At 41.2% G+C, this 21887-nt stretch overlaps 1 protein-coding gene across 5 annotated transcripts in view; it reads left to right on the top strand.

Annotated features, from left to right (window-relative positions):
- The first annotated feature begins 1975 nt into the window (after positions 1 to 1975).
- The window catches only part of CCDC25 (coiled-coil domain containing 25), a 59095-nt gene continuing 39183 nt past the window's right edge, over positions 1976 to 21887 (top strand). For 4 of the 5 annotated variants that reach the window (XR_003006250.1, XR_003006251.1, XM_024767724.1 and 1 more), the window contains exons 1-4: positions 1976 to 2088; positions 6801 to 6848; positions 12351 to 12390; positions 17080 to 17131. Coding sequence is in view for 3 of the 5 variants with exons in the window: in XM_024767724.1 (XP_024623492.1) it covers positions 2061 to 2088; positions 6801 to 6848; positions 12351 to 12390; positions 17080 to 17131 (168 nt within the window). In the remaining 2 variants the exon portion in view is untranslated. The remainder of the gene's footprint in view (positions 2089 to 6800; positions 6849 to 12350; positions 12391 to 17079; positions 17132 to 21887) is intronic. The other variant, XM_024767726.1, reaches the window with a different exon arrangement.

The following is a 21887-nucleotide window of genomic DNA, read 5'->3' as shown; positions in this document are numbered from 1 at the left end:
AAAATACTCTGACCTCCTAAGGCTGCGGGTAAACACAATCACGCATGTTAACTCTCGGGCAGATGGTATGTTGCTCAATAGCGTTTTCCCTTCCTCTTCGAAGCTTCGGATCAAGTATATTAAAAAAAAAAACTACCCTAGCTTGGCTTCAAACAGAAAGACCTGGGTTTCTGGGAATTCGAGTCGAGCTGCGGCTTAAGGGAAGACCCTTCCGGGGCTGAATGAGGAAAGGTAGGAGAGAAAAGCGCCTCTGTCCCCAAACGCTGTCAGCAAAAAGACGAGAAAACTCGGCGTCAGAAAGATGGAAACCCGGTGACCTGGAAGTGCGGACACCCGCTCGCTGGCTTCGGTCTCCAGCCGCGAACGCGCCAAGCACCGAGCACAAGCTCTTTTTCCTTGACATTCACCTCCACGTTCCACAGAACCTCCCGGTCTCCTAGCTCTTCCACCCCACGCCTCGACCCTCCGCAGGACTTACCCGCCCCTCGGACTGGCAACCTCTCCTCAGCAGAGCCAGGGGTCCCCACTGTATTCAAATTCTCGCGCGCCAGTCCAGGCAGAAGTAGGTGAGTTCCGATTGGCCGCTTCCCAGCGCGTCCAGGGGCTGGCTCGGTGATTGGTTGTGCACTAGCGTTTGCCCCGCCCACCCTAAAGGCGGTCTCCAAGATTCTCCCGCCCTTGCAAGGCTAAAAGCTCTCTTCTCTCCGAAACCAAGTCTTCCAGAATCCCGTGAGGCGCGCCGGGCTCCATTCCGGAGGCCTTATCTAAGATGCATTCTGGGAATTGTAGTTTTTAGCAGAATAAAACTGAGGTTTTTATATTATTTTAAACTCTGGAACTCCAGGCTCATTCTAAGGTCACTTAGTGTAAGATGTTTTTGTAAAGTAGCCTCTCTAAGATTTCGAGGCAGTTATTTTTCACATTTGAAGCTTTACTGTTAGTTTACCTTTTTTTTTTTTTACTAGTAATACGTTAGGTTTCCAGCTCATTTTTTCATTTTTCAAGTTAAATTAAAAAATCATGACAGTAACATCTATGCGCCAGGCATTCTTGCACATTTGATGTGTTTTATTTCATTTACTCTTCACCACAGTCTATGAGATATGTATCATCATTCCCATTTTACAGAGAATAAAACTGAGAGCCAGAAAACAATGACTATTTATAGGACAGAGCTAGGTTCTTCCTTTGCAAAGCCCAAAGATTCCTAAAGCACTCACTGATTATTAGCTACTGCTGTTATCTTTGTGTACCAGCTCCTGGTACAGTCTCTGGCACTTTCTTAGTTCTAAATAAATTTAGTTAAGTGATGTGCTTAACTTCACAGAATGAAGTCGGTCAGATGAAGTTAAGAGAAATAGTCAGGTCAAAACTAAGTGCTGTGGGAACTTTCCTTGAGTCAGATCATTCCCACTTTACATCTGGAAGATAACTGAGGTTCAGAGGTTTGCCCAGTCTTTCCCATTAACTTATTTAACCCTGGCAAAATAGCCTGTGAATTAGCAGCTCTATTCATCTCCATCTTCCAGCTAAGGTTAAGTGCAGCACCAAATGTGCCCAGTAGGTGATGGACCTAGAATAAGAATAGTGCAGGAATTTAATGAGCTCCTACTAAGTGCCAAGTACTGTAACTGGCTCAGTGAACGCCTAGCTGTGAAGAAGACAACAGGTTTCTACTTTCAGGCAGGCCAGATGCGGCTGAAAGGAGGCAGATAAGACCAAGAGCTAAGCCTCAAGATTTGACCGCTCACGGGGTGGAGGTTCTGAAAATAAAGTCAGTGAATGACATTTTTCTCTTAGAAAGACGGAGTTTCCCCGCAGTTTTCCAATCACCTATTGTCCTGGCTCCATCCTCTTTCCCCTCAATCCCCTAGTAAGCTGAGCTCTCAGCGCGCCGACAGGGTAGCCCGCCAGCAGCCGCCGTTATGACACTGCCCGACGTCCGCCGGAAGTGCGCGGAGGAGTTCCGGGGGACGCGGCCTCCGCGCTTCCGGTATCTTGATCTTCAAGGGCTGAGTGCCGCTCTTCGGCGCTGGAGACGCCGTGCCGCCGCCGGGATCATGGTGTTCTACTTCACTAGCAGCAGCGGTGAGTGGGCGCCGAGACCTCCCGGGTCCCTGCTCGACCGCGGGGCTCCGAAGCCGAAACCCCCAGGCCGCCGCTGAGCCTGGTCCTTGAGCGCCTCCTCGGCAGTGGGTGCCTCTTCCCGCGTCCTCATGGTCCCCCCACCGTGTCCGTCCCAGTCCACCCCGTGCGCCCCCTTGTCAGGGCCTGGGGGCGCGTAGAGGCACCATCCCCCTTGCTGTCTTTGCCTCCGGGAGTTGTTCTTTCCCCTCATTCAGAAAGACCTGTCGCTACCTGGAATAGGACAGTTTGTGGACTTCTTCGCACCCCATCCTAGTCTCCCCTTCCCCACCCACCCCCGTAACCTTTAATCTTGCTGCGCCCTGGTAATTACCCGCATAGAGAAAGAAAGGAGACATCTGTCAACAACTCTGCCTTACCGGAAGTGCGCCTTAGCCTTCTAGGAAAGTGTTATAGGGCCTGGATGTTACAGAAAGCCATAAAAAGACTCTGGAATAGCGATACAGCCACTCACTGGGCAGAGTTGATGTCCCAGATCTTGAAAAGTGACATGATAATGTTTCTGATTTGTCTTTGGCAGGCAAGGAAAGGGTGTGTTTAGTTCCCAGGAAATGCTGTCTTCATTTCTCTGCTTATGTTGTTCCCTTTGCCTACAATCAATCCTCCAGTTAGCTGCTTCTCCCCCTGAGACAGCCCTCGCCAGTCATTTCCAGATGCCTTTCCCGCCTTGTCGCCACCCCAGGATTGCTTAGATATAACTCTTCGGGGATCCCCTTAACACCCATGTATGCCTTTGGGATTGCATTTGTCATATGATATTAAACTCTGCTTGAGATAGAGTGTAAGCCCCTTGAGAGCAGGGAGAGGATCTCCTGGTTTCTCTAGTGTAGTGCCTGGCTCATAATAGTTATTCAATAAATACTTATTGAATAAATGAATGATATTTTTTGACTTCTAGCACACTCTATTCTGTTGCTACTGGCTCTGCCTACTTGTTAAAGGTGAGATTTAAGTGAAACTAGCTGCGCAGTGTTTGTGTGGGTTTGAATAGAGTGGTACTTGCTCTTTAGAGATGAGAACGTTGAAGCCCAGGGAAGTTCTAACTCACAGACCCCCTCCCCTGCTACTCCGTCATACTATCACATCTCATTTTTCTCAGTAGTTTAGGCTTCCACGGTGTGCCGTAAGCTATTCTCTGTCTCTATAGGCTTAATTTTGTCTTACCCATATTATTAAAATTACTAGAAACAAAATTCAAACTAGCCTGAAAAATCATTATAGGCCCCTAATAGCATTTTCATCCTCCCTCTGTCCTGTCCTGCCCCTCCAGATAACTGGAGTGTCTCTTCGTAGCCTCTCATGAGAGTCCCTGACAACATAGTTACCCGTACAAGTCCAGCAATGGAATAAAAACTATAGGCAGGCCATATAGGTACTAAATGTATTTTATGCTGGCTGCTTTGTACTCCTTAAAGTGATTCTAAATTCCTTGAGTGCTAGTCATACACACGCAGGTGCCCTTAATAGAACAGAGTGCTTCAGTTGATTTGTAGATCATATTTTTCTCATTGGCTTCCATTATAACATCAGAATTGCTTCCTGTCAGAAAAATATTTGGCCTCTAAGTCTAATAAATCTGCACTTGTGCAGCTTTTAAAATTGCAAAGTTAATGGAAAAATTATAACTTCCAGTAAGATAGTAGTAAAACTTTATATATCCTAGTACAGAAAACAACTTGAACATACAGAATCTGCAGGAAATGACTTCGTATAGATAGCCAAGCTTTTCAAGCAACTGATGGTTTACTGCAAAAAAACTTTTTAAAAAAATGGGTTGAAAATCTCAATAGAAAGTTTTTGCCTTCCCTTTTAAAGTTAGTATCTCTAACTAAAATCTGCTTAGTTTTATTCTTTCACACTCTCATAAGAGAATAATGAAACATTAGCCTTGTTATATTTCCAGTGTCAAATTTAAGCCCCTCTGATTTATGGACCCACAAATTACCTGCGCATGGCTCATTAACTTCACTTGCACTTTTAGTACCTTTTACTAGCATCTGTCTCAAGATAGATTGTTCTGTAAATTATGAAATTATCACAGTGCCTCTAAAGTTGGCCTGGTTGCTACACCTGTATCAGGTATCTTCAAGATAACTAGCTCCCATACTAATCAACCTTAATATTTGGGTGAGAGTAACAAAAATCCTAGAATAATTCAATTTACTTTTCCTTTATCCCTCTAACATGGATAGGGGCTTAATTCAGATTTCTTACTCAGCAGTCATGCTCCTTTTTAATTTTCTATTTTGACATAATTTTAGTATTTCAGAAAAGTTATAAGAATAGTAAAAGATTTCCTTTATAGCCTTCTCTCAGATTCCCCAAATTCTAACATTTTACCACATATACCTTATCTCCTTCTTTTCCCCTTTCTCTTTCTTTTTCCAGCTCCCCTCCCTGCCCAACTCTCTCTCTCCACACACACACAGATTTTTTTTTTTTTTTCTGAACCGCTTGTTAGTAAGTTGCATTTTACCCCTAAATATTTCAGGGTGTTTTTCCTAAAATCAGGGATATTCTCCTATCAGAAGACATTCTTCATTATCAAAATCAGGAAATTAACATTGCAGCAATCAGCAGCTTTTTTTCAGTTTTTATCAGTGTCCTAGTGGTGAATTTAAAACAAAGGAAAATTACAAATCGTTGCTTTCCGCTGTCATTCATTACTCTTTAGCATCTTCTGATCTGGAGCATTGCTCAGTCTTTCTCTCTCACACTGACACTGTCAGTTGAAGAATTACTTTGTAGAATGCCCCTCAGTTTGGGCTTGTAGCAGTTATGTTCTTAATCACCTCATTTTATAGGTCAAGCATCCAAAGAACCATCTGTCATTCTCTTGGCTGTAATTTAGATAGCTTGTCCTGCAGAGACAGCTTTGTTTATTTTGATCATTTTAAAAAATTACGTTTGTTCTGATTACAAAAACCATCTATACATTTTGTAAGCAAGTAGACAAGGTAACTGTTGTTAACAATTAAATATATATCCTTCCACAGTATAAAGAAAACGGGTGCGTGTATTAAAAATATATATGTAAACATGTTTATGTATACACACTTATTTTTTACAAATTGAATATTACTATATATAGATACACAAAAATACTGTTCTGCTGTTTAATTTCTTCACCTATCCTTTCTTTTTAATGGGTACATGGTATTTTGTTTATGGATATTCTATAGTGTGTATAACCAGTCTTAACTAATGAGTGTTTAAGTTGTAAAAAGAACATCACTGCTTGACGGAGTATTAATTAGTAGGATATATACTCCTAGTGGTGACATTTATAGGTTCAAAAGGGTGTACCCATGTGACAATGTACAGAGAGGATCTGAAACACTTTTTAGTTGTACTCCTGCACTTGGCATTTGTTATATGCTATGCAAAGGGCTTATCAAGCTAATATAATGCTCTGTTATAGACAAGTATTTCTGTCAGCTGGTCAGTGCAAAATTCTCTTCTTTCAAGTTATTTTTCTCAACTATTTCCAAGTAATTATGGACTGTAGTCACCATAACTGCTAACTGAAGGAATTGGGAGTTTTCTGTCCCCAAGAGAGGCAGCTATGATTGATCATTTAGGAAGCTTCTCATTCTGAATGTTCAGGCGATCCTGAATTTAAGAATCTGTAAATGGAAGAGTGCTGCTTCCCAGTCTTCAGAACTCCACTCACAGGGTAGTTCTCTGGAGTGACAGCCAGCAGACTGCCTGGCCCAAGCTTGTACCTGTCTGCCAGGCTTTGTAGGCAGAGGCTCAGTGGCTATTAATTCAGGAGTCTAGGTCCAAACGGGGTCTAACAGGTTTTGGTAGACTAGCTCGGAAAACCAGGACCCAGTTAGAATTTCAATTACAAAACCTAACTGATTCCAGATGGAGGATGCCCACATCAAAACACACTAGCTCAGGAAAGCAAATGTCATTTCTAAGGTAAACCATACCCAGAATATTGTTTTTGATTTAGGGTAGTGGTTCCTAATGCTGACTCCACCTTAGAATCACTGTAAAAAGAGATATTTTGCAAAACCCCAATCCCCAGAGATCTGGATTTGGTTGGTCTTAGGTGGAGCTGGGGCAAAATTAGGTGATTCTAATGTGTAAACAGGGTTCAGAGCCACTGATTAGAAGAAGCTTGAGAGCCAGTGTTTCCCCTGCATGTGATAGGGAGCTTATTATAATTTGCAGCACACCTTGGACATAACTAAATCAAATTATGAAAAATAAAACTTGCCTAAGTATAGGAACCTATTTTTAAATGGTTGAGGTGAAGAGTTTTGGTCGTTTTTTAAAAACTATTTTGAAAAAGGCAAAAGTATAGGACTGAACTGGAATTGCATTGAACTAAATCCCTGAGAAAGTAGGAAAGTAGCCATTTTTAATGAGGGTTGGTAAACCTTCTCGAGATGGTCAGTATTTTAGAGTTTGTAAGCCACATACGGTCTCTCTAGCTTATTCTGCTTCATTTTGCTTTTTTAAACCCTTTAAAAATGTAAAAATCATTTTTAGCTCAAGGGCTGTCCAAAAACAGGGCTGGATTTGGCCTACAGGCCATGAATGTTTTGCCGACCCCTAATAAGCATTTGTCCCTTGTTTTTCCCATCAAACAGTTGTGTCGGTGTTGAAGTTATCTAACTATTGTTATTTTTGTTTTGTCTTAGTTAACTCATCTGCTTACACTATTTACATGGGAAAGGATAAATATGAAAGTAAGTTTTCAAAAGCATTTGATTTTGAAATTTCCAGCAGGTAAGTGTTAATTGCCTTTTCTCCCAATGGCTTGTTGGATATGAGTTTTCAGTTAACTACTAACTAACTCATTGTAAGGAATTCCAAAGGATTAACTTTCTTAGAATTTCATTATATCAGATAATAGTTGAGCTAATTGGACCACCTGTAAAGTAAGATTAGAATCTTACTTTACAAAGAGTTTTGTGGTATCATTTGATTTAGGGGTGACAGGAATTAGAGGTTAACTTGTGCTGGTTTTCATCAAATAAAAATAATCTGTGGCTTGGACTTTGAAAAGATCATTTTCCGTACATTTTTACCTCGTTTAAGAAACATATCTCGGTTGTTTTGAGGCAGAAGATGGTTCTTTTTGAGTTGAAATGTTAACAGTGCTTTCTCGACCACTCAGAATAAAACACGTGACCTCATACCGTGCACATTCCTATGACTAAATGATACAAACATTCACCTAACTAAAAAAAATCACAAAAAATACCCATACTATTTTCTGTGCCCTCTATTTTCTGTTTTATCTCATTTTAAAAAAATTAGTCTTAACCTGCTAAATTAATTTTCTGACTCACTAATGCATTTGATCTAAAGTTTACAAGAAAAACACTGATTTAGGGATCGCCTTTTTGACTGCATGAATGGCGGGGGGTGCCGAAAGGGAACTGTAGTTTTCTTGATCAAGAGAGCAGGGAGGAGGGCTTCCCTGGTGGCGCAGAGGTTAAGAATCCGCCAGCCAGTGCAGGGAACACGGGTTCGAGCCCTGGTCCAGGAAGATCCCACATGCCGCAGAGCAACTAAGCCATGCGCCACAACTACTGAGCCTGCGCTCTAGAGCCCGTGAGCCACAACTACTGAGCTTGCATGCCTAGAACCCTTGCTCGGCAACAAGAGAAGCCACCACAATGAGAAGCCCGTGCACCGCAATGAAGAGTAGCCCCCGCTGTCTGCACCTAGAGAAAGCCTGTGCACAGCAATGAAGACACGACACAGCCAAAAATAAAAATAAATTTATTTAAAAAAGAGAGAGCAGGGAGGTGACAGCACTGACCCTCAGGGTGTGGGACACTGAAGAGGGAGGAAAGAACTGCAACAAGGGAGCTTGGAGAAGGTGACAGAATTCCTCTTCTTCAAGCTTGAAAAGCACAGTTGCTCTTCTCTTGAGGGTAGCATCATGTTCTGGAAAAGACAGCTCTGAAGTCTGGCCAGTCTGGGTTAAAATCTCAGCTCTTCAGCAAACTAGCCATAGTTACTTAACTCCTTTGAACCTCTGGGTTCTTAGATGTAAGAAGAGGATCCTGGGACGGTATCGGCCTTGCAGGGCTGTGAAGGTTAAATGAAAGAGCCTGGGGGGAGTGCCTGGCCCACGGTGGGTGCTCAGTAACTGGTGGTTCTCTCTGGAGCTCCGCAAAGCCACCTCCTTTCTCCCCTGGGAATACTCCAGGCCTGGGTGACTCTGCCTCAGTCTGAGAGCTGCCTGATTCACTTCAGTTACTTTTCTTTAACCCTCAGGTATTGCTTTTTTTTTTTCCTTTTCTAAAACCATTGGTGTCTATTCTAGGTGCAGTTTGTAACTGACAGTTTAAACTTGATCCTTTAAAAGAGACAAGTATAACATTCTTCAGTATGAGACACTTGATTAATGAAATAAGGCCCCTAATTAAAAGATGTCAAAGAACAGTGATAAGTTATATATAACTTAGCTATAACTATGCATATAGTTTTATAAAAACATATAGTTGTATGTATATGTATAGTTATACATGCTAAGTATATGTAGTTGGTGTATATACACATACATCACATAAAATATATATAATGTTATAAATACAATAATGTGATATATAACTATATAATTATAAATCAGATCTATATAACAGTTTCAAACCCTGCTATAACCATAAGCAGAATCAGTATAAGCAAGACTATCACATCCTAGCCAAGAGAAAAAGACAATAGCATAAAATAACTAATTTTTAAACAGTTTTTTCCTTATAATGAATTTATGCCATTGACTCTGGTTGTGACTTAATGGAGAAGCTGTCTGCAGTATATTAATACTTGAGTTTTATATTTCTCCTAGTAACCCGTGAATTGTCATGGGTAAGTTTTCTCATAGTGTCCTCCTGATGAACATGGCTGGGGAGGGGATACTGTCTCCCTATATTACATTGAACAATAAGGCACAGTTATAGGAGTCCTGGTTATCTACAGGAGATATGGATCCAAACCTGACCAAATCTACTTTCCCTTCTACCACACGAAGGGTGTGAACCCAAGACTCAGGTTCCTGAGAGGCACCTAAAGCCAAGGTCGCGCGGGTTTTGCACTGTGCAGCCCTGGCGGGGCGGGGACAGCTTTATGTATGTCTTACAGCGAAGGGCTGCTTTGATTCCAGTGCTCACTGATGGGCTATCAGTGCTGCTGACACAGGCAGCTGTGCCGGGGACATTCCCACCGTGTCTCTTTTCCCTTCCATTGTAGTTTCCTGTTCGCTGGGCTGATCTGTGTGAGGCCATGTGCCAGCCTCTGAGTATCCAAAGAGGAAGATTGAGTCTGTGTTTTCACAGTGTTCATTCAGGTGGAGGCACATACAAAACCAAATAGCAGTCAGTTTTGCTGTGAATATAAAACTGCTCTAAAAAATAAAGTCTATTAAACAAAAGTAGGGGCAAAATGAAGTAATATTAATAGCAAACACTGTAGAAGTAGAGGGGACAGAGAGTAAATGTAGTTAGGGAGAGCTGAGAAGGCTTCGGGGAAGAGTGGGTTAGGATGGGCTAGAATGAATCCTTTAAACCTCAGTTGTAGGAGTTTCTCTCTACAGATAAAATCTAGATACAGAGTTTATGTCTGCAGATATAAATTTAGATTCTGTCTGGAGCTCACTGGAGTGTTGTTTTGCTGTCATTAAAGTATATGTAGAAAAAAAAATCTGTATGTAGAATACTTTTCCCCAGGCACTCTTAGAGTTATCCAACCCTCTTAGTCTGCTTTGTAAGAACAGTATTACTTTTTTTTTTTTTTTTTTGCGGTACGTGGACCTCTCACTGTTGTGGCCTCTCCCGTTGCGGAGCACAGGCTCCGGACGCGCAGGCTCAGCGGCCATGGCTCACGGGCCCAGCCACTCCGCGGCACGTGGGATCTTCCCGGACCGGGGCATGAACTCGTGTCTCCTGCGTGTCCCCTGCATCGGCAGGCGGACTCTCAACCACTGCGCCACCAGGGAAGCCCGGTATTACATTTTTAAGTTGCCTGTTCTCCAGTGCTCCTAGCACATCACGTTTACTTCTAATAGCCTTGATGACTTAAGGCTAAGGGCTGGATGGAACATAAATGAATTTTAAGTTGAATGAGTCACTCTCTCTAAAAAGCTTTCAGGTGTGTTCTTTTTATTAGCCAGCAGGTGTCACCAGGGAGCCAAACATTGCCCAAATGAGGAAAAGAGGTTTTTATAATTCCCTTTTTCTGATGACTTGCCAGCTCTTTGCTCAGCTTCTTACTTAAGCTAGTAGAAAACCCTTCAGAAAACTCAAGGTGTCTGCAGTTGCTTAGAGCACCCTCATCCAAGAGGGTACTCTATCATCATTTTGCTTTTCTGGAAAATAAATACCTCATTCAAGTTAGAAAGATTATACTTGAGTACATTTTAAATCATCATATGTGAATCAGTTTACCTTACAATTTTTAACTTTAGGTTTAATAATTTAAGTAATGCTTCTGTATTACTAATTATTAATATGGCTATTAGAGGTATATATTGAGATAACCTTTCTGTAGAGATATATATCATTAGCCTTAAAAATATACATATGTAGGAGTTCCCTGGTGGTCTAATGGTTAGGATTTGGTGCTTTCACTGCCATGGCCCAGGTTCAGTCCCCGGTCGGGGAACTGAGATCTTGGAAGCCACGTAGTGTAGCTAAAAACAAAAAACAAAACAAAACAAACGTATATATGCATATGTTTTGAACGAATACTTCACCTTTTAGATATACACCTTAAGGAAATAATCAGGAGTATGGACATATTTATTTTAAAAGTATTTGCTGAAGCATTTATAATTAGAAGCAATCCAAATGTCAACAACAGAAAAGTTTATCCATATGATACAATCAAGTAGTCATTTTTTCCAAAGAACTTTTAAAATTTTTATTTTTATCTAACAAATGTATAGTTTAAAAGTTCAGGGCTTCCCTGGTGGTGCAGTGGTTGAGAGTCCGCCTGCCGATGCAGGGGACACGGGTTCGTGCCCCAGTCCGGGAAGATCCCACATGCCGCGGAGCGGCTGGGCCCGTGAGCCATGGCCGCTGAGCCTGCGCGTCCGGAGCCTGTGCTCCACAACGGGAGAGGCCACAACAGTGAGAGGCCTACGTACCGCAAAAAAAAAAAAAAAAAGTTCAAGTAATAACAGAATGCTTATAGTAAAAAACATCAGTTCTCTACCCCATCCTTTTCAATACCCACATTCTACTCTCAGACAGTTACTTTAACTTTTACCTATTTCTTCTATTTTTATTTTCATATGTGACAGAATTTTAGGTGATTTTTATTTTCTTTTTTATATTTCTGGTGTTTGTTTTGTTCCCTAATTTTCTACAATTTTATAATTGAGAAGCTTTTCTATTTTTAAGACGTAAAATGCAGTCCACTGGTTTTAAAGTTGTAGCAAAACCATTTTAACATACAAGTATTGTTATAGTGAATCAGTTTTCTAAGACATTATCTAACATCTCAATTGCTCTGATTTGCCAGTGTTAGTTTTATCTTCAAATAGAAATATCTTTGAACTTTAGATTATAAATGTTATACAAAATTATGATTATAATCGTCCAGTTGTAAAAACTATTAAAAATTTTTTTCTGGTATTTTCAAGCATCAAAGCCTCTTTGAATTACTCTTTATTAAGGGAGAGAAAAAGTTTTGTGGAAAGGATTGGTTTTTTTTTTTCCCTTCCCAACTTACGATAAACTTTGGCATATTTCATTTAACCTTCTCTTTAAAACATGTTTTTAGTTTTGTTTTATTTAAAAATTTAAAAATTATATTTATTGAAGTATAGTTGATTTAAAATATTATGTTAGGGAATTCCCTGGCGGTCCAGTGGTTAGGACTTGGCGCTTTCACTGCCAGGGCCCGGGTTCAATCCCTGGTCAGGGAACTAAGATCCCTCAAGCTGTGCACCGCAGCCAAAAAATAAATAAATAAAAGAACCAAAGAATACTTTTAAAACTGAATTAAAATTAAAAATAAATAAATAAAATATTGTATTAGTTTCAGTGTACAACATACTGATTCAGTATTTTTATAGATTGTACTCCATTTAAAGTTATTACAAAATAATGGCTTTATTCCTCTGTGCTGTACAATATATCCTTGTTGCTTATTTATTTTATACATAGTAGTTTGTATCCCTTAAGACCTTCATTTCTCTTTTTTTTCCTTTTCTTTGTTCTCCTGTCTCTCTGCAGATGAAGATCTGATAAAGTATGGCTGGCCTGAAGATATTTGGTAAGTAGCAATTTTGGTTCTGCTTTTTATGGATCATTATTTACTTTCTTAGACTTGACCAACCACCTGACTCCTATGATTAAAACTAGGAACTCAGGCTTTGCGTTTTGTCTATGAATATTCAGTGGTAAATAGCTGACTGCCAGCTCCCTTCATTTATAATTACCACGTTAACTGGGAATGAGGTCTTAGGGCTAGATCTCGGGCCTCACTGCAAAGGTCTCAGGAACATAGGCTTGCTTTTACCTCCTGTGTGTCTCCTCATAGTAGGTTACTGAGACCACTGCCCTTAACACACTCAGACCGCTCTTCTTGAGTGGATGGATGCAGGCTTCACAAGAAGCAGTGAAGAAAATAGATGCAAGCTTCCATGTCGGTGGAATAGGTGGAGCATCTGACCAGGTCCAGCTTTAAAGAAAACACAGACTGGCTTCCCTTTTGTCTTCTCAACAAAGAGTTTAACCCTGGCTTGATCCAGCCCCTACCTCTTCTTTCTAAAAGAATTTATGGAAATTTCAAAAATGATAATATATTCTTTCTTAGCCTCCTTCCAAGATAATTTTATGTTGCTGCTCACCAAACCCAGTCTAAAAAAACAACAAAACAAATGCAGGAAAAAAAACCCTTCATTTTAGTTGAATTCTTTTCTTTTTCTAACTGCCTTGGGATGCTATATGGGCTTTTCTACAGCTCAAACCCAAAACCTGTGAGGAGTTCATGGATTCCTGCTTTCTTTTTCTTTCATGTAATGCTCTCATACTCAGTTTGCTTTCTTTTTCTAGCTGCAGCTTCTACCACTCCCTCTGACCCTTGTGATGTCTCTCTCCTAGAGCCTAATTCTACCTACTATAGAGCGGGATATGGTCTCTACAACTCCTAACACCCCCCTACCAAATGCCGTCCCTGAGGAGAAACACTCGGATCCTGTTGGCTTTAGTGATAGTAGTAATGGACACTGACGAAACACTTAAACTGTAGGCCAGATCCTGTTGAGTGTTTACCTCCACCAATTTCATTTCACTACAACCCTGTGAAATAGTTACCAATATCATGCCCATTTTTCAGATGAGGAAACTCAGGCTAAGGGAAACTGAACAGATCCACTTGGGTCGTTGCTGGCCCCCAGCCAGCTCGAGTTCTAGATCCCTGTTTCTGTCTTCCCTTATGCTGTTTGGGCCCAGATTCTTCACTTAATTCCCTATAGTGACAGAGCTTAGGCTGCCACTTTTTAGAAGAGTTGACTGATTTTCAGTAAGGTATGCAGCATTGGACATCTGGTAGGAAATATATTGCCCAGAGACTAACTTAAGCTACTCCCTATATGTAGCCATTCTCGGAACCCCCGGGCCTACCTGCAGGAGCCCACTGAAGGGCGCCTCTCTGGCTCCAGCCTACCTCATTGTGAAGGAGCCACCTCCTAACCCCGTGGAATTGTTTCCCTGGCTGTCTGCACTCTCTGAAGTCCACACTCCAGGAACCAAGAGGCACTAGAAACCTGAGGAAGTTTAAAGGCTTTTTTTATCAGCCCCCTGTTCCAGCACAGCGGCCCATCTTCTGAACTCAAATATGTCATCAAGGTAGACACTACTTGGTGCCCCCATACCTCAGGTGGGCAGGTTGCACTGCTCAGGGCTTCTGCATTGGGTGCTGCTTACCTTCCTAGGACCCTTGACTATAAGCTCTGCTCCCCTGCCTCCCCTGCCCAGCCCAGGACAGTGATCCACCCGGTTTGTTTACTACTCTGTCCCACTACCTAGCGTAGGACCTGGCACATAGTAAGTGTTCAATAGATGTGGACTTTCTAATTGACTAGCTCTCTGCCTGTCTGGAAGTGATCTCTGCTGGACATTTCTTCACAGTAACTGCATTCTGGTCATCTCCATTTTGAGTACCTGTCACCCTTGGCTGGATTATTTCAATTGTCCTTAGGGCCCCAAAGATCTCCAGATCTGTCACACAAGAGATAAGGATGATCACACCTGTTACGCAGTTACCTGCTGTAAGGTTTGGGGCAGAAATACCTGCATAGGAAAGGTTACATACTTCAGATGCGCCATGAAAGTCAGTTCACTACAGCCTTTTACTTGACATTTAAAAAAAAATTAAGTGGAAGAGAAATTTACACTACACCTCATGTATTATGACTTGGGTTTTTCGTTTCGTTAAGGTCGACTTCTGGAAGGCACTTACCAGACTGGTGTCTATAGCTGCCCGATAGCCATTTCGACACTCTTTAATCTTGAGATTTAATGTCTGTTGTCAGAAGTCATTGACTTCTACTTCCAGAAGCTATCCTAGGTCAGATGTGAGCTGGCATAGCCCTAAATTTCAAGACCTGTTACAGTTAATAAACTGTCAATCCTGGAACATTCCTGGGCGTGCAGAGAATGAATCAGTTGATCTATATTCCAGGGCAGATTTTCAACCTGGAACTTAACCTCTGGGAATGTCAACATCTAAGTTTATACCAGGAAACCTCCTAAGGTGCTTTTAAGCAAAGAATTTTTCTAGGATGAAATGAGAATGGAACTAAATTCATTTTAAACAAAGGAAAATACAAAGAGTGTGCGTTCACTGCTTCCAAACCCCCTAATGAGTAGTATTTCCAGAGTCCCCACTTTAAGGAGTTAAACGACCCTCTTGGGGTCCCGTGCATCTCTACATTCTCAGGTCAGGGATGCTCATGTTTCTAGTCTCTGCCTTCAATAAAGAGTAATAGTGATTAAGCAGGGAGAGGAAGGTAACAAGGAAGAGAGGGAACTAGGGAACTGGTGGGCATAATTTAAACTTGGAGTGAGCATTTTGGGAGGTTTGGAAGGTTTTTTAAGGAAACTCGCTCAAAATAGTTTGTTTACAGAACTGAGTTTTTTGTTCGTTTTACATTTCAACCAAAGCACCGTTGGGACATGCATTCCCCTTGCGCTTTGTAGAGGTGTACCTACAAGCCTGAAGTTGGTGTAAATCAGCAGTGATATTCCTGGGTGTGTTTGACTTTGACTGCCTATGTATGAACCCAGTGTGTATATACATTAACCTACTTGTGTATGTCTTTTGATAAAATTCCACATCAGAGACCTTTAAGGAAAATCAGAATACAATCAAGCTACTATGGGTATGTAGGAAAGAGTTGTTGTAAATAGAGAACTTAAAACAAATTGGAATGGGAGAAGATTTCTCAATTGAGCCTGCTTACTAATGGGGTATTTTCCTAAGATTCTGAAACAGCAGTGAGGTATAATTTCCAGATTTTCAAAAAAACACATTTTCTGGCTGGAAAACGCCAAGCTAAAGATGATAATCAGTAGGAATCTCTTACGTGGGAATGCAAATAAGTAAATGAACCAGCAGAAGAAAAATAAATCAAACTAAGATGTTGTATTCATTTTTGGCTATCACTAATGGTTAGGCATAAGACCTAGAGTCATCATAGACTGCCAAAAATGTGTAAACATTTTCTTTATCCAAAGTGACTAGCAAGATGCTTAACCTTTTTAAAGAGGGCATGAGAAACAGCAAATCTTGACCTTTATATAGAATCACACTGCCTACATCTTGGGCCAGGTATGAGTGTGTAACCATTTTCAGCTCTAAAAAATCCATTAATGCTAAGAAAATGTCTAAAGAAATACATAATGGGACGTGACGTTGCCTCCTTAGGATTTTACTGAACATTCCTCAGTCTGGAATGGAAAGGACTAAGGAAGAGAAGAGTAAAGTTAACAGAAATCACGAAGTGACAGTCGTGTGTTACCATTGTTGGCTAGCATTCTGGAGGTCTCTCTGGGTGTTGGAAAGAGCGGGTCAGCTTCATTTGGTGAATTGTAATTATGAAAAACTTAAAATCCCCAAATGTTGAACTAGGTGAAAAAAGAAGTAAGTTTTAAAAGATAAATTGGTGAATGATAGAGCCTTAATGAAGGTATATTTAGGATACTGGGGTGAGAGGGCATTCTGAATATTTTTAGGACAGCATCATAAAGGGCAATCACCATGCTTTCCCAGGAGACGCGTATTAGTATCATTGTCAGAGGTAAGGCTGGATGAATTGTTGGTCTGACCCATTTGGTGATGTGGTCTGCTTACTGCTTCAGTCCTCACCTGACTCTTCCATCTCCGTGATTGACATTCTTTTTGGATTGTTTTGCCATCGCTTGAAACTCAACATTTCCCAAACCAAACCTGTCATCTTTTTGCCAAACTGGCTCCCTCTCCAACTGTAAGATGTTACTGTCAGTGGTCCTGTGAGTCTCCCAGGCTTGCAACCCTGGAGTCTTGCTGACTTCTTTCATTCCCTTCTCTTCTCACCTAAAATTCCTTCCCCGTGTTTGCTCTAAGTCCCGTGGTTCAGCTTGGGACCCACCAAGTCTCAGTTCATCATTGAAGCCTTGGGTCACCGATAGCTCTTTCTCACTTGAAAAATCACCCTTCCCTGGGCTTTTAACATTCATTGCCTCCTGTACTCGTCTTGGTACTTAGTCTCACACAGCTGCAGATCTTTCCATGTTTTTCTCACCTCTCCCAGTTGATGGTGAGCTCTTTGGAGGTGGTGACTGTTTTCTGCCCCCCATCGTGCTCAGTGTGCAGTAGGCACTGAATTAATATTTTTGGATTGGGATGCTTTAAATGCAGGTGGCCTGAGGAGATGGTTATCTTGTACCTCATGCTAAAAGTGGTTTTCATTCTTTGTAGGTTTCATGTGGACAAACTCTCTTCGGCTCATGTATACCTTCGATTACATAAGGTAACTGGATTTAAACATGGATTCGTGACTTTTTCTGTAGTGATGAGCATCCTATCTTGTCCTCTGTCCTTTTTTGGGGGCAAAAAAATTGTTTAGAATAATAAATATGTACAAAAGTCTACAAATTAGCAAACGAAGAGATGTCTTCCCCCAACCCAGGAAATCACTAAGGGCAATTCTGCTGATTTTTGAGGCTTGGAAGGGGACACAGCACATATTTCCCAGATAGAAGCACTGCCTTGTCCTGCCAGCTGAGGTGTGCTGTGTGTCATCTCTGCTCTCTCCTCCTGTCATTTCAGTTGACACTACTGGACTTTGTCTTCTTCTAGGAAGATCATGTTGTAGTTCCTTTTTTTCAGACTCATGTGATTCTCCTGCCTCACCAAGGGCATATATGTTCCTAGTTATCAGGGGCTGCTTTGGGAGGTTTAAAACAGCATTATCGTAGTAAAGGGAAAAGATTTAATGTTCCCTCGTCACATAAAGCCACTGTTTTTCCAATCTGTCTTTATATCCATCTATTGTTTTTTGTGTAGTTGAATCATAGGAATGGATAATTGTTATGTGTATTTTAAAAAATATTTATTTTTGAATGATTTTAGATTTACAGAAAAGTTGCAAAGGTAGTACAAGTCCCTATATACCCCATGTCCAGTTTTCCCCATTGCTAACATCTTAACATTACCGTGGTAGATTTGTCTGAACTGAGAAACCAGAACTGATGCATCACTATTAACTAACATCTGCACTCTATTTGGATTTCTCCAGTTTTTCCATTAATGTCCTTTTCCTGTTCCAGGATCTGGTCCAGCGTCACACATTGCATTTTAGTTGTCATGTCTGCCTAGTCTCTGGTCTGTGACAGTTTGTCACTCTTTCCCTGTTTGTCATGACCTTGACAGTTTGAGAAGTACTGATCAGGTCATGATTAGACTGGAGTTACGGGTTTGGGGGAACAATAGCACAGAGGTGAAGTGCTCTTATCCCATCATGTTGGGGTATATGCATTAATAGGACTTACCACTGATGGTGTTAACCTTGATCTCCTGGCCGGGGTAATGTTTGTCAGGTTTTTTCACTAAAGAGCTGCTCTTCTCCCCACATACTTTATTATTTGGAAGCAAGTCACTAAGTCCAGCCTGTACTCCAGGGGGAGAGCTCCACGTCCTGGTGTGGGGAGTACCTGCATATATTGTTTGGAATTCTTCTGTAAGGAAGATTCATCTCTTCTCTCCCATGTATTTAATTCAGTCATTTACTTATATCAGTATGGACTCACACATTTACTTTTTACTTTGGGTTATAATCCAGTACTGTGTCATTTTGTTGCTAAAATTGTCCCTGCTTTGACTCTTCCAGCTTGACTCTTGTGTTCCTTTTTTTTTTTTTTTTTTGGTGGTACGCGGGCCTCTCACTGTTGTGGCCTCTCCCGTTGTGGAGCACAGGCTCTGGACGCGCAGGCTCAGCGGCCATGGCTCACGGGCCCAGACGCTCCGTGGCATGTGGGATCTTCCCGGACTGGGGCACGAACCCATGTCCCCTGCATTGGCAGGCAGACTCTCAACCACTGCGCCACCAGGGAAGCCCTCTTGTGTTCCTTTGACATGCTCCTGTCATTTTACTTTTTGAGCACTTCCTTACTTTCTGAGACTCAAGATGCTCCAGGCTCATCTTGTATTTTCCCTGCTCCAGCTCTAGGATCAGCCATTTCTCTGAGGAACTTTGGTTTCTTTTATTGGGAAATGGTATTTAGAAATCAAGATCTGGACTCTGGGTGTGCTTATTGCTACTAGAGTATCATTGCTTCTAGGCCCTCTCATGTGACAGAGCTAGGAAATAGGTGTATGTATACTAACCCATGTTAGTAATTCGTATGCATAATTTTTTCTGTATCTACAGTAAGCGAAACATGACTGGTGTCTCTGATGAACCCATTACTACAGGGGCCTTTCTCACATTCCTTCCTTGCTTACCTATTACTTCCTTCTCAGACAGTGGGAAGCCTGGCTCCCACCATCCACCATCATTTGCTTATTTGAATCCAGTATATATGAAAGTGGCTTCAGGTTTGTTAGCCTGTATCCGCATAAGAAACAACTTCACCAGCTAAAGTACAGTGCAATTACAGTTTCCATTCAAAATGCTGTTTTTCAAAGTTACTTGTCAGCTGCTCCCTGCCCTCCCCACCTCATGCCTTCCAGTGATGTCTGTCACACACTTAGGTTCTTTTATCTCAGTCTGCATTCCACCTTGGCTTCCCCTGGTTGACTGTATTACTTTTTTTTAAATACATTTTTATTGGAGTATAACTGCTTCACAATGCTGTGTTAGTTTCTGTTGTACAACAAAATGAATCAGCCATATGCACACACATATCCCCATATCCCCTCATCCCCTCCCTCTTGAGCCTCCATCCCGCCCTCCCTATCCCACCCCTCTAGGTGGTCACAAAGCACCGAGCTGATCTCCCTGTGCTATGCGGCTGCTTCCCACCAGCTATCTGTTTTACATTTGGTAGTGTATATATGTCCATGCCACTCTCTCACTTCGTCCCAGCTTACCCTTCCCCCTCCCCGTGTCCTCAAGTCCATTTTCTACGTCTGTGTCTTTATTCCTGTCCTGCCCCTAGGTTCTTCCGAACCTTTTTTGTTTTTTTTTAGATTCCATATATATGTGTTCACATACGGTATTTATTTTTCTCTTTCTGACTTACTTCACTCTGTATGACAGACTCTAGGTCCATCCACTTCACTACAATTAAGTCAATTTCGTTTCTTCTTATGGCTGAGTAATATTCCATTCTATATATGTGCCACATCTTCATCCATTCATCTGTCGATGGACATTTAGGTTTCTTCCATGTCCTGGCTATTGTAAATAGTGCTACACTGAACACTGGTACATGTCTCTTTTTGAATTGTGGTTTTCTCAAAATGGATTAAAGACCTAAATGTAAGACCAGACACTGTAAAACTCTTAGAGGAAAACATAGGAAAAACACTTGTTGGCATAAACCACAGCAAGATCTTCTTTGACCCATCTCCTAGAGTAATGAAAATTAAAACAAAAGTAGACAAATGGGACCTAATTAAACTTAAAAGCTTTTAAGCAAAGGAAACCATAAACAAGACAAAAAGACAACCCTCAGAATGGGAGAAAATATTTACAAATGAAACAACGGACAAAGGATTAATCACCAAAATACACGCACAGCTCATGGAGCTCGATATCAAAAAGATTGTATTACTTTTTTTTTTTTTTTTTGATACGCGGGCCTCTCACTGTTGTGGCCTCTTCCGTTGTGGAGCACAGGCTGCGGACGCGCAGGCTCAGCAGCCACGGCCCACGGGCCCAACCGCTCCGCGGCATGTGGGATCCTCCCGGACCGGGGCACGAACCCGCGTCCCCTGCATCGGCAGGCGGACTCTCAACCACTGCGCCACCAGGGAAGCCCTGTATTACTTTTAAAGTGACAGTTCACAAACTTTTTCACGTTACTGCATTCTTTTCATATTTATTGTTTTGACTGGCTGCTTTGAGTTGATAATATACCACAGTTAATTTGAAAGCTCCGTTGTCAGAATGTAAGTTGTTTACAGTTTTCAGCATTATGAATCCCCAACAAGAAATATTTTTTTAATGAACTACTTTCTATTTTTCTTTTCTTTTCTTTTTTTTTTTTTTAGAGTAGTTCTCAGAAATGAAATTACTGGGTCAAAAGATAAAAACATTTTGATAACTCCTTTTACGCCAGATTGCCCTTTGAAAATATTATGCTGGTTTAAAATGCTACCTGATATATATAGGTTTTCCAAAAACTTTTTGGGTTTTTATAACTTCAGAAAAATAGCAACCTTTTGACCATTTTAATAAATACAAGATGCTACTTCATTATGCTTATAATATTTACTCCTTAATTTACTAACAAGGTAAAACATTCTACCACATCTTTACTTATTCTATTTATATTTTTGAGAACTGTGTTGTAAAAAAAAAAAAGGAAGATTGTGAACTCTTTGCTGGAACAAAACTCTGAATTTTCCTAGGCAACTTCTTGCCATTTTGGAACTATTTTAAGTCTAGAGAAGATAAAGTATGGTGTTCCCAACTTTCCTTTTGGTTCAGATTAAAATTTTTCCTTTGGGTTCTGCTGCATCAGAAAATGGAAATAACGGTGGGTAGTCCCAAGTTCACATTACCACCAGTTAGACCTTGTTTGAACAGGAGTTTGATTTCATTTTCTTTTGGAAGCACATAATGTGCTAGATAAAAATATGTGCTCCTTAAGGAACTTTTCCCTGGTTGATCTCCTGCAGTAAACAACATAGCCCTTTGCACTTAGTAAGAACCAAGTAAGTGTTGGAGATGCAGTGAGACTAAGTATAAGTAGTTCAGAACCCAAACTCTGGAGCCGAACTGCCAGCTTCGTATCCTGGCCTTGCTGCTTACCAGCTGTGCGACTCTGAGCAAGTTACTCAGCTGTGCCCGTTTCCTCGCCTGTAAAAGGGAGCTAACAGTCCCTGTCTTACTGGGTTGTTGTGAGAATTAAATGAGCTAGCATAACTGAAGCGTTTAGAATAATGCTTCAGTTAAGCATTATTAGCAGTGCTTAGCACATGCTGAGCACTATGTGTGTTCATTCTTTCTTTGTCAAATTCAGGTGAATTCAACCCAAGCCTTGAAGATCGTGGATATTCAACAAGTGTTTTTTTCCTAGGCTTATTTGATTTTTGAAAACCTATAGAAGAATCTCACT

Source organism: Neophocaena asiaeorientalis, unplaced genomic scaffold (assembly GCF_003031525.2).
Source record: "Neophocaena asiaeorientalis asiaeorientalis breed wild unplaced genomic scaffold, Neophocaena_asiaeorientalis_V1.1 scaffold523, whole genome shotgun sequence".
Taxonomy (NCBI): domain Eukaryota; kingdom Metazoa; phylum Chordata; class Mammalia; order Artiodactyla; family Phocoenidae; genus Neophocaena; species Neophocaena asiaeorientalis.
The sequence above is the reverse complement of the archived record's forward strand: the minus strand, read 5'-3'. Positions and strand labels throughout refer to the sequence as shown.